The 12,639-nt window shown below is 50.5% G+C and overlaps 1 protein-coding gene across 9 annotated transcripts in view; it reads left to right on the top strand.

Moving 5' to 3' along the window:
- CIT (citron rho-interacting serine/threonine kinase) overlaps positions 1-12,639 on the top strand; it is a 165,091-nt gene that overhangs the window by 73,071 nt on the left and 79,381 nt on the right. For 8 of the 9 annotated variants that reach the window (XM_029051843.2, XM_029051851.2, XM_029051834.2 and 5 more), the window contains 8 exons: positions 473-578; positions 1,410-1,553; positions 2,840-2,959; positions 9,019-9,189; positions 9,602-9,655; positions 10,743-10,796; positions 11,930-12,070; positions 12,459-12,584. In XM_029051843.2, the coding sequence (XP_028907676.1) occupies positions 473-578; positions 1,410-1,553; positions 2,840-2,959; positions 9,019-9,189; positions 9,602-9,655; positions 10,743-10,796; positions 11,930-12,070; positions 12,459-12,584 (916 nt within the window). The remainder of the gene's footprint in view (positions 1-472; positions 579-1,409; positions 1,554-2,839; positions 2,960-9,018; positions 9,190-9,601; positions 9,656-10,742; positions 10,797-11,929; positions 12,071-12,458; positions 12,585-12,639) is intronic. The other variant, XM_029051857.2, reaches the window with a different exon arrangement.

The raw sequence follows: 12,639 nt of genomic DNA, 5'->3' as shown, positions 1-12,639 counted from the left end.
TTACTACGGTGCCTGGCGCGTAGTAAGCATTTAACAAATACCACAGTTATTATTATTATTTACCAAGGTTGTTTTAAAAGCGCGACCCTTGCGTTCTCCTTCATTTCTCTTTCGCCCTTTGGGGTTCGGAATGAGACCCCCCCCCCCCATCCCGCTTTGGTGATTAATAATGAATGCTAATAATAATGGCGATATTTAAGTGCTTACTGTGTGCCGGCCACCGTACTAAGGGCCGGGGGGATGCAGCCGATCGGGTTGGACACGGTCCCCGTCCCACATCGGCCTCGCGGTCTTCGTCCCCTTTTCCAGATGAGGTGACCGAGAAGTGAAACGAGCTGCCCAGCAGTCAAGTGGCGGAGGCCGGATTAGAACCCGTGACCTTCTGACTCCCGGGCCCGGGCTCCGTCCGCTAGGCCGCGCCGCTTCGAGTTCGGTCCCCACTGACGTGTTTGACTCTCGTCCTTTGGTCCAGGTCCGGGACACCCGGTGTAGACTCTCCTGCCAAGATTAGCTCCATGGAAAAGAAACTCCTCTTCAAGAGCAAAGAACTCCAAGACACCCAGGACAAGTGCCACAAGGTATTTATTTTTGCGACTGGCCTCCCTCGTTGCTCCAGGATCCTCCGGCCAGCGTCGGCCAAGCGCCGCCTCCTGCGCTGATCCGACGAGAGGCTTCGGCGCGTTGAAGTCGCTCCTCCGTCCGCTCAGAGGGAGGCCTCGGCTGGGCTCTGGATCGGCTGATCTTAAGAGGACGCTCTCCCTCAGCACGGCCCCGGCCGCCGCTTCTTCCGGCCGGAGGGACGGTCCGTCCTCACGAGCCCGTCTGCTTCGAATGACCGGAAGTCTCTCTTAGTCGTTAAGCCTCGGTAACCGGCACCGCCCTCCCGATTGCCGCCGACGTGCCGTAACCATCCGCGTTCGGGGAGCGGGGGAGCTCACCGGAGCCTCCTCAGACCCGCCGCTCGCTTGAGACTCTTAGGAGAGCCCGGTTTTCTGGCTCCTTGTCCGCTCCTAGATTTGGCCTCTAATTCCTCCCGAGGCGATGGGGGGGTGACGGTCCCCTGCCCCAAGATGGATTTGGGATAAAGCTAAAGGGACCCGGCCTCCAAAACAGGTGACAGATGACGGTCGGGGCTTCTTGGCTCACTGGGTTAGAGGAGCGATCGCAGGTGACCCGGCGGCGTGAATGAACGGAGTGACTTAGCGGTGGTGCCCGTCTTTCAGAAGAACCGTGCGTTCCCGGGAGCGGAGACAATGGTATTTCCATCCAGACCTCACGTGGTGGATCATTTCCGGGCCCGCCCCTCCGAGGGGCCTCGATCGACGGCCCTCTGAATTTCACCCTCCCTGACGTTCCCCGCCGAGATCGGCCCTCCCGTCCCTTTTAACGCCCCCATGTATCTGTTGCAGATGGAGCAGGAAATGACGCGGTTGCATCGGAGAGTGTCTGAGGTGGAGGCTGTGCTTAGTCAAAAAGAGGTGGAGCTGAAAGCTTCTGAGACCCAGAGATCCCTCCTGGAGCAGGACCTGGCTACTTACATCACAGAATGCAGTGTGAGCCTTTCCCCTAGTCCTTTTCTCTTGAGGTGGCCACCGCCGTTGATCTCCATTTTCCTGTTCCACGATGGTATCTTTGGGCGACCCAGACTTGGGACCAGGTAGAAGGTGGGCAGAGAGGGGGAGTTATTCCTGTACGGTGAGCGAGAGGTCCTCGCGGGCTGTGAATCGAGAGCTCGTTAGGAGCGAGGACACGAAAAGCACGAAGTTCAGATGAGTGGGAAGAGGCTGGAAGCGCATTAGTGGGGATCCTTGATGCACCAGGGAGATCTGTGGCAGCAGACTGCGGTGAATTTTCGTTTCTCGAAATCTGAAAACCTCTCCGGTCAGGGACGGACTTGGTTGGTACTTGGGGCGATTCTCCAGGATGCTCCTGGTGACTTGGAATTGACCTGGAACTCAAGTCCTAGCTTAGTGGCCCCGGTGCTGTTAGAAGCACTGGAATTTCAAGGCTCCGATGAAGTGCCGTTAAAGAGTCCCTGACTCGTATAGCAAGGACTAGAAGTGTCCTCTCTATTGCCCCTTTAAGATTTTTTCTCAACTATTTATAATTTGCCCCACTAAAACATTCCCTGAAGCTTCAATCACACATTCTTCAGTTTTTCACAATGGGTGAGGAAACCTGTATGGCAGAGCTGATTTGAGAATAATTGCTGTTTCCATTTCAGAATTGGCTGCATTTCAGTGGTGGGTGAAGAGATATATATATATATATATATATATATATATATATATATATATATATTTTTTTTTTCCCAATGTCTGCAAAGTATTATGGAATCCTCGGTGAAAAGTAAGCAAGAAACAAGCGGCAGGAGGTAGAAATAGACCAGTTGAAAGCATACGTCCTATAATAAAACGGGCATTGTTACTTCGGGGAAGAGAGAGCTGGAGAGTGAAGTCACCGCTGATTGGTTTTTTTATAGAAATGTGACTGGTGTGGTATACGGAGTGGTTTAAGTGACTGGGTTTGGAATCCCGAACGTGTGAACAACTAATGTTGGGGTAGGTGGTTGGTCGGTCATCAGAGGAGAGTAGTCGGCCACCTGGAACCGCTCAAGGATCGAAGGCGGAGGGAAAATGGGAATTCAGCAGGCCCAGACCGGAAATCGTTACCGTCGATCCTCCGTCTGAATCTCCTGGATGCTCGAACGGAACCCGTTTTCTCAGTAGCCGCGTCGAGCAGCCCTGGCCTGCTCCCAATTAGGCGTCTCAAACCGAGCAGGATCCGTGAGGGTCTAGATCTGAGAGGTCGATGTATTGAAAAATTTTGCTCTCTGCAGAGCTTAAAGCGAAGTTTGGAACAAGCCCGGATGGAAGTGTCTCAGGAAGATGATAAGGCACTGCAGCTCCTTCACGACATCAGAGAGCAGAGCCGAAAGCTGCAAGAAATCAAAGAACAGGTAGAACCGCTTCCCCGGGAAAGAGGGTGATTAATCTAACCGTTCCAGATAGCTCTTTCTTGTTCTGGCACCGGCAAGGGCCTGATATTTTTGGTGTTCCCAAACTAGATTTTTCCGGGGTTTCAAATAAAGTTTGCAATCAATTAAAATACATGTGAGAAATCTGTTGAAAGTACAGTCACCAGGTGCTGGGCGAGCGCATCTTTGAGCGAAAGCACGCTTTTTGACAACTCTTTTCAAGCCTTTTCATTGCCTTCCAGATCCAAATTCTCCGTTTTCAAAATCTAGGGGAGGGGGGAATAAACCATCGCCCTTATGTAAAGAAGTGTTCTAGAATAGACTCTCCAGAAAAAATCAGCGACTTGAACGGCTAAGTGAAACCGACACACCGAGCGGTGATAAGGCCAGGATCCCGTTCCCAAAACTCCCTCTCAGTGCGGGGAAAGGACTGTGGCTTTAGCGGTCTGAATCTTTCCCGTGTAGCCTCGTAATTTTTAACGGCTAGTCCTCTTTGTGGTAGGATCCGTTTCGATGTTTTCTAACCACTTTCTCTGTTTCTCTTGGAAGCCGTTAATAGACATTCTAACGAAAAGACGATGAGAAACTCGAGAGCTAAATATCAAGTGCCAAGCGGTACTCTTTCAGCTCTGGGACGAACGGGAGCAAATATCAGTTACCCATTTGTAAAGTCGAAAGAAACCGACGGGGTCCTTGGCAGTTTTCTCGGCCCTCTCTGGGTTCCGGATTTCGTTTGGCAGGGCCTTTGGAAGATGACATTTCCCCGGGTTCATGTGTTTTGCGACTTTTAAGGATTTGTTTTAAATGTGGGCAGAGCTATTAAATTCTTGGAGCAAATTCAAGCCCTAGAGGATTTCAAATAATAGACAGCAGAGTAAGCCACAAATGCTCTTTTTGGCCTCCTCAGAGACGGCAAGTGTTAAGGTTTTTCTTATCTTTTCAAATCCATTTCCGGAAATATCCCCGGGGGAACGAAAGCTGTGTGTTTACCACCGGAGGGAATGGTTGGAACTCCTGAATGCTCTAGAAACGCGGAATTACGAGGACATTTTGAAAAGGCGTAGGCTGGTGATGGTTTTTGTTTACTTCAATGGTATCTGCGGTGCGCTTACTATGTGTCAAGCGCTGCTCCGAGCGCTGGGGTCGCCAAAGGTTCATCAGGTTGGACCCGGTCCCCGTCCCCCTTGGAGTTGAGAGAGCCCAGAAATTCCTCTTGGGTTTCACGCTCCCACTGACATGCGTAGAGAGTCAGAAAAATCAGACTTAATTAATTGGAACTTTCAATATTAGAGTTGAAGTCTAAGGTTTTAATGTTGGGAGAAAATGGTTCTTTCTTTATATCTTGACCCTATCAACCACGTAAGCGATGGACAAACCAAAACAACCCTTGATATATATGTACGTGTGTGTATATATATAAAGAGAGAGAGAATTAGTTTACTTTGGGAAAGTAAAAACTAAACCTGAAGAAAGGAAAATAGACCCAGTATTGTCAGTCATGTTAATTTTTTTTTTTTAATCCTTCCCCCTTATGACATTGACTTACCCAAATGTTCACTCGACAGTTGAGCGTCTGTTTGCTTCTCCAAAGCCTCCCTGGCTAGGTACATTAGCTAAATTTAATTTCTAAGCATCTATTTATCTGATTCGCTGTATGTAATTGTCTTTGAGCTCACTTAGCAAGATAATGAAGTAAAGACTTCTCTAAACAGCACTGCTTAAAATACATCAGACCCGACTCTCTCACCCGTTCATTCGTGTAATAATATTTATCGAGCTGCTACTCCGCGTGGCAGAAGAAACTTGGGAAAGTACTATAAGTCTAAAACATGGTCCCAGCCCTTGGGGAATTTACAATCTAATACCAATCAGTCGATGGTATTCATCTGGCGCTACTCTCCGCAGAGCGCCGTGCTGAGCGTTCGGGAGAGTACAGTAAAATAAAATAAATGGTGGTATCTGTTAAGCGCTTACTATGTGCAAAGCGCTGTTGTAAGCGCTGGGGGATACAGGGCGGTCGGTTTGTCCCACATGGGGCTCACAGTCTCAATCCCCATCTGACAGATGAGGTAACTTAGGCACAGAGAAGTGAAGTGACCTGCCCAAGGTCACACAGCTGACTAGCGGCGGAGCCGGGATTAGAACCCGTGATCTCCGACTCCCAAGCCCGCGCTCTTTCCACTGAGCCACGCTGCTTCTCGGTAGAGATCGGTAGACGTGATCCCTGCGGTCGGCAGATCCCTCAGATGGATTACCCAGCCAAAGTCAGTAAATTCAGTCATCCATTTTATAATGCTCTTAGCATTCTTTCGTGATAACGCCGCTTAGGTTTCACGCCGGTTGTTCTTGCAGCCCTCCATCCCTCTGAAATCGTGCCGCGGAGTCGTCTTCGGCTTAAACACCGCCCTTTCTCTCCTCTTCGGTCTTCTGGGTATTTGGACCGACTTGACGAGGGACTAGAACCCCTTTCGGTTCCAGGGTGGCCTAGTGGAAAGAGCACAGGCCTTTAAGAGGACGTGGCTTCGAATCCCAGGTCCGCCACACGTCTGCTCTGTGAACGTAGGGCAGATCCCTTGGCTTCTCTGCGCCCCAGTTCCCTCGTGTGTAAAATGGGGATTGAGACCACGAGCCCCATGTGGGACGGGGGCTGTGTCCGACCCCCCGGTTATCTTGTTACCTTAGTGTTCACAACAGTGCTTGGCACACTGTAGACACTCATCAAATATTATTATTACCAGTGTGGTATCTGTCAAATGCTCACTATGTGCCAGACACTGTTCTAAGTGCTGGGGTAGATACAGGCTAATCAGGTTGAACCCAGTCCCCGTCCCGCGTGGGGCTCACGGTCTCCATCCCCAGCGTGGCTCAGTGGAAAGAGCACGGGCAAGTTGCTCCAGTTCTCTGGGCCTCAGTGACTTCATCTGTCAAATGGGGATGGAAGACAGGGACTGGGTCCGACCTGATTAGCTCCTATCCACCCCAGGGCTTGGTACCGTGTCTGGCACATAGTAAAGGCTTAATACTTATTTTTTTTAAAAGATCTTTTTCGGTGGGGAAAGGGTCAGTGGGCTGCTGGTTTGCAAAGGATCCGATGGCCCCTCCAGGGGTTGGATTCCCCAAATGGGTTTTCCCGCCTCCCCCCACAGGCTTGACCCTTTTCCCGTCCTTTCGGCTGAAAAGCTCTTGAAAATGGGGAAATGTGGCATTTTCTTTGCCACCTTGGGGAATGGGGTTCCGTGGTGCCAGGGTAGGAACATGCGGTTTGCTTTTCATCATCCAGGGCCATAAGCGCCGTTCTGAACAAAGCTCAGGGACAAGCTCCCAGGGAGCTCCGGCTTCGCTCTCAACTGCTGCGAACAGTGGAAAAATTACCCCCAATCCTGCCCTCTAAGTGCACGGCCGGGTTCTAATTCCGACAAGCGGCGGAGGCGGGATTAGAGCCCATGACCTCTGACTCCTAAGCCCGGGCTCTTTCCACTGAGCCGCGCTGCTTGGCCCCGCCGCGGTCCTCCAGGGCGGGGTGGAAAACACAGATCATGAACCTGAAGCTTGCCGATGGATCCCACCCCACTGAGGAGGTTCCGGTGATGCCCCCGGTATCCTTCCCCTCCAGGGGCCTGATCCCGAAGTCGGATTTATTCAGGAATGAACAGCCCGGAATTCCCCCCTCCCCCGTTTAACGGCTAGCCAGGTGTGAACCTGGGCCCTTTTAAGGAAGCGGGGGGAATCAGCAGTCGAGGAAATGGCACGTTCAATCTGCAGGCGGGTCAAGTCGGTTCCCTCCGGGGGACCCGAGGCTGCTACGCCGTCAGCTCTCTGGGGGTCACGGTGCCGCCCCGCTCGAATTGTGAACGTCGCCCTCGGCCTGCCCCGGCGGCGATTCCGTCGTATTTACTGAGCGCTTACGGTATGCAGACCACTGTCCTAAGCGCTTGGGAAAGTACGGTATAACAATAAACGGATGCATTCCCTGCCCACGACGAGCTTACGGTCCACAGGCGGGGAGACAGGCATTAATAGAAATAAATTACAGATGCGACGTAAGTGCCGTGGGGCTGGGGGGTCCGTGGAATGGCTTCTAAAGACTTTTCCGCGGATTGCTGCTGACAAGCGGCGTGGCCTAGGGGAGAGAGCAGAGGCCTAGAAGCCAGAAGGACCTGGCTTCTAATCCCAAGCTCGCCTGAGGGGGAACCTTGGGCGAGTCACTACAGCAGCGTGGCTCAGTGGAAAGAGCCCGGGCTTGGGAGTCGGAGGTCAGGGGTTCGAATCCCGGCTCCGGCACTTGTCAGCTGTGTGACCGTGGGCAAGTCACTTCACTTCTCTGTGCCTCAGTTACCTCATCTGGAAAATGGGGATGAAGACCGTGACCCCCACGTGGGACAACCCGATGGGACAACCCGATGACCCTGTATCTCCCCCAGCGCTTAGAACAGTGCTCTGCACATAGTAACCGCTTAACAGATACCAACGTTATTATTATTATTCTCTGGGCCTCAGTTTCCTCAATTCTATGACAGGGATATCTGCTCTTCCTCATATTTAGACTGTGAGCCCCTTGCGGGACAGGGACTGAATCTGACTTGTAATTATGTACAGACCTCTAATATGTACCTAGCTGTAATTTATTTTTATTAATGCCTGTCTCCCACTCTGGACTGGAAGTTTGTTACGGGCAGGGAACGTATCCATTTATTGTTATATCGTACTTTCCCTAATGCTCGGTACAGTGTTTCACACACGGTAAGCGCTCAAGAAATACGATTGACTGGCCTAATTAACTTGTACTTACCCCAGCGCTCAGAATGGTGTTGGACGCGTAGTAAGCCCTTAACAGATATCATAAAAAATAAATGGTGCCATCCTGCCTATCAGAGCCACCCCAAATAAACACTCATCCACTTTGATCGTGCTCTACTTCAGTCGCTCCATCACCACTCCCGCCGAGTTCCCTCGGAGTTTTTCAGTCCCCTGCCTTTTATCACAGTTAGTCCAACAGGAAGCGGTTTTTGCTTTTAGAAAATTCCTCTTCTAGTTTTTCAAAGCAGCCCCCTATTGGGTAATGTAGCGGTAGCGGGCTCGGGACAACGTAATTTATCCTTTTTGGCCGGATATGATTGTTTTAAATGGAACTTGTGAAGTGCTTACTCTGTGCCAAGCGCGCTAAGCGCTAGGGTAGATACAGGTTGATGAGGTCGGACGCTGTCTTAGGAGGGAGAACAGGTTTTGAATCCCCACTTTACAGCTGAGGAAGCCGAGGCACAGGGAGGTGAAGTGTCTTGCCCGAAGTCACACCAGCAGACGAGTGGCGGGACCGGGATTAGAACCCAGGTCTCGGACACCCAGGCCTGGGCTCTATCCTGTAGGCCATGCCGCCTCCCAATTTTCTGGCCCCTCGGCTTTCCGTCGTGATGGAGAAGTTCGGGCGCGGTCCTGGATTTTATCAGAGTTGCCTCAAGAGAAATTAATGACTAAGAATTGGCATGATATGGGTTTCTCTTCCGATCCTTGTCACTGGCGCCTGAAATAATATCCCGTACGGGAGCCGGCCGAGGGATTCATTTTGAAAGAGTGTTCTAGCCAGTAGTTTGGCAGACCCACAAGGTGGTGAATTGGATAAATCTACCCGAATGATTGCAGAAAAATGACATGTAAGCAGTTTGGGCCTGTCATCTGAAGAATGTTAGTTTTTAAGGGGACTCTTTCCCAAGGCACAGATCGTAGAGATCTGTAGGTTATGGAAGGCATTCATTAAAACTATTTTTTAGTGACCTCCCCTGGTAGTTTTAATAATATGATCCTCTTTCTCGACTTTCCCTTTATTAGACTTTCTCAGCCCCTTCCTTTAAGGGCTCCGTTCCATTTTCTTTCCCTTCTCTAGACTGTAAACTCCACGTCGGGGATCGTGTCTACCCACCCTGTCCTATTGTACTCTCCCAAGCGCTTAGTACAGCGCTCTGCACCCAGGAAGCGCGCAATAAATACAATCGTTTGATCGATCGGGTTCGGAGGCGTAACTCACTCTTCCCTTTCCGCCTCCTTAGGAGTATCAGGCCCAGGTGGAAGAGATGCGGTTGATGATGAATCAGTTAGAAGAGGACCTCGTCTCCGCCCGCCGTCGAAGCGATCTCTACGAGTCTGAGTTGAGGGAGTCTCGGTTAGCCGCTGAAGAGTTCAAGCGCAAAGCTACAGAATGCAACAATAAATTGCAGAAGGTAAGGTGGGAAATTCCACCCTAGAAAGTTCTAGTTCTTGGACGCTTCGTTTAAACCGTGAAGGGGAAAGAGTACTCTGGTTTTGTCGAAGGGAGGGAAAGCAGTTTGGGAGATTACAGGGTGCCACTGAAAGCCAGTCGGTCGATCGTATTTATTGAGCGCTCACTGTGTGCCGAGCACTGTAGTGAGCACCTGGGCGGGTACGGAGGAACAGTAAAGAGAGAGATTCCCCGCCCACAACGAGCTTACGATACAGAGGACGAGAAAGCCGGTGGCGCTTGCAGCAGAGACAGAATGGAAGTATGTATGTCCACAGTTCCTGGATAAAGCCCACTAGGTAAAGTTTCTGAAAGTGCGTCGCGCCTGAAATTGTCGTTCAGCCTGAGAAATCATTTTGTCTTTTCAACTCCAGGCTAAAGATCAAGGCAAGGCTGAAGTAGGAGAGCTACATACCAAACTGGAGAAGGTATGTTCGTTAATAAGGTTACCAGTCGTTAAATGCGTGTTAAGGGGGAGAAGTTAAAAGTGGCCGGGGAAAGGGGCTGAGGGCCGCCATCTTGGAATGAAAAGCCATTCGTTTTTCCTGGGGGAACAGATGGTCTGGGTTTATTAGAAACTAACTTGAGTGATCCGTAGCATTTATTGAGCACCCGCTGCATGCAGAACACTGCACTAAGCACTTGGGAGAATTCGAAAGAGTGCCAGCTCCATCGAGGAGCTCAGGGTCTAACAGGGGACACGGCTACCGCGTCAGTGGTCACGCAGGGATAAAATCCACCCCGAGCGTAATGTGGTTCACCGACGCCACGCTAGGTTATTAGAGGGGAAAGTGAGTAGGTGTAGATAGTCCAGATGTATCAGTTGACGGTATTTGAGAGCTTCCCGGGTGGAGAACACTGTACTAAGCTCTCAGGCCTCCGAGGATCACCTGTTGCCTCTGGCGGATAGAACAGCGGACCGAGTCGACCGTCGGTCTGAGCTGATAACGGCACTGTGGTGCTCGGACGTTGGGGAAAAATAGCTACCAAAGAGAAGCAGCGTGGCCCAGTGGAAAGAGCACGGGTCTGGCGGGGCGTCAGAGGACCCGGGTTCAAATCCTCGCCCTACCAAATGTCTGCTGGGTGGCCTTGGGCAAGTCACTTAACTTCTCTGTGCCTCCGTTCTCCTGTTCTCCCTCCTATTTAGGCTGTGAGTCCCGTGTTGGACAGGGGCCTTGTCCAACCCGATTCACTCGTGTCCAACGGCTTTGGCACATAGTAAGCGCTTAACGGATACCATAAAAAACCCACAACCAGGTTTCTTGTTCTTTTTCCAAATGAGCGTCTTTGGGTCTCCTTGGACCGTTCACTTATATTTCGGGGCGATCGATGTTATGAATGATGAAGAGCAGCAGAGACGATTAAGGAACAGATTTAAGTCACTGCCGTTTTCCTCAGTTACCCCCATCAAGAAGGCATCGAGAAAGCAGGACGAAAATAAACACCCTAGTAGGAGCGCAGTCAGTGTTTGGACATTTCTGTCTTTGGCTTTACTTCCTGGACTCTTAATTATAGGTCAATGCCGAGCAGCAGATCAAAATCCAGGAACTGCAAGAAAAGCTGTCAAAGGTAAGGTTGTAGGGGCCTTATATTTCTCACCCCCTTCAAAATACAGCACTTTGCACCATGTCCTGAAGTGCTGGAATCATATATTGTCTTGCAGCTGAACCAGAATTAGTCACGGTGCTGAGGAAAAACCAGGGGGAGTAAGTTGCTACCTAGAAAAAAAGGGATCCGAATATATTTTCTCCTCTTGAGAATTGTCAGCAATGTTTATTTTTAAAACCAATTACAGTGTATTGATTGAGCGCTTACCTTGTGCAGAGCACTGTACTAAGCGCTTGGGAGAGCCCAATATAGCGGTATAATAGATACATTCCCTGCTTACAACAAGTGTACGGTCTAGAGGGGGACGTCCTGGAATATGGACTGTCAAGTAGAAATTCTAATTACCACGGTATCCGGAAGCCCAGCTTTTTCTGGCCTTGGGACACCGGGGTTCCCATTTTTCGTGTTGCAGATCAATCAATCAGTCGTATGTAGTGAGTGCTGACTGGGTGCGGAGCGCTGTACTAGGCGCTTGCGAGAGGACGAAATAGCAAAAGCACTATAGATGTGGGTGTCGACTCCCTCCCCAGTTACACTTCCGTTCTGACCCCCAACCCTCAGTTGTCCGTTCTGACGCCGGAGAACCTAAGCAAGTGGAAGAGTCGTGGGTTCAAGGTGGAGTCGTGGAGCAGAATTAGACTCCAGCAAGAGGAATTTCAAAGAGCTGGGTGAAGGCTTAGTTAAGTTTCAGCTATTTGTCTCCTAGTTGGGCGTTACAGGGGTACTTAAGAGGCCGGGGAATTGGATAATCTTTGAAAAGAAGTCTGGCCTTAGAGAATCACCTTGGACACCATTCTCAGCCCCCTTGAAAACATTTCTGCGTCCTTGGGAGAGTGTTCTTCGTCTTCCTTCCGGAAATTTTAGGGAAGTTTTGGCAATTCTTACCTTAAAAAAAAAAAAAATCGTAGTATCTGGAAAAGAGCCCAGCCTCTAAGTCGCTCATCTTCGATATGTAGTAGAATGGTGGCTCGAATTTAATTTTATAAGCCATAAAGCATCACCCAGTATCCACAACCTGAATCTACCGCCATCTCCGGGGCTATTTTTTGTGTTGGAGAGCGTCTATTTATAAGTTGGTACTTCTGTGCACGTAGGCTGTGAAAGCCAGTTCTGAGGCCACTGAGCTGCTCCAGAATATCCGCCAAGCGAAGGAGCGAGCTGAGAGGGAACTGGAGAAACTACAGAACCGAGAGGACTCCTCAGAGGGCATGAAAAAGAAATTATTCGAAGCCGAGGTGAGGAGAGGGGTTCCAGCTGCCGGCGCTATTAAGGTGCGGCACCCACGGGGTTCCCGCCTGGAGAACGTTTTGAGGGACCCACCCTACTCTCGGCGGGTCGGAAAGAGAGAGAAAAAGAAAGATCACCGGTCGTCACGTCAACCCGATCGCCTCGGTGCCGGAAGTCATTTTAGTACTCGAGAGGTTTTTAACCTGATCCGCTTCCACCCTTTTCCCTCTCTCCCCGCCCCCTTTGACCAGAAGGGAAAAGCGTTTGTTAAAGAGTTTTGGCGGCAAGGTTTCCTGAGGGAAACGGGGAACCCGTTCCCTTGCTCTTCCTCCGAAGCCCCGAAGGGTGGGCGCTCGTTGTCGGGTAGCCTGATGGAGCCTTCCGATTGTTCCGCAGGAACGCCGCCATTCTCTGGAGAATCAAGTGAAGAGGTTAGAGACGGTGGAACGCAGAGAAAACCGACTGAAGGATGATATCCAGACTAAATCACAGCAGATTCAACAGATGGCTGATAAAATTCTGGTGAGCAGGGAGAGAAGTGAGGGGTGATCGCTAAAAGAAGAAACAATGAGAGAGA

This window comes from Ornithorhynchus anatinus, chromosome 2, assembly GCF_004115215.2.
Source record: "Ornithorhynchus anatinus isolate Pmale09 chromosome 2, mOrnAna1.pri.v4, whole genome shotgun sequence".
NCBI classification, from domain to species: domain Eukaryota; kingdom Metazoa; phylum Chordata; class Mammalia; order Monotremata; family Ornithorhynchidae; genus Ornithorhynchus; species Ornithorhynchus anatinus.
This window is presented reverse-complemented; position numbering and strand designations above follow the sequence as displayed.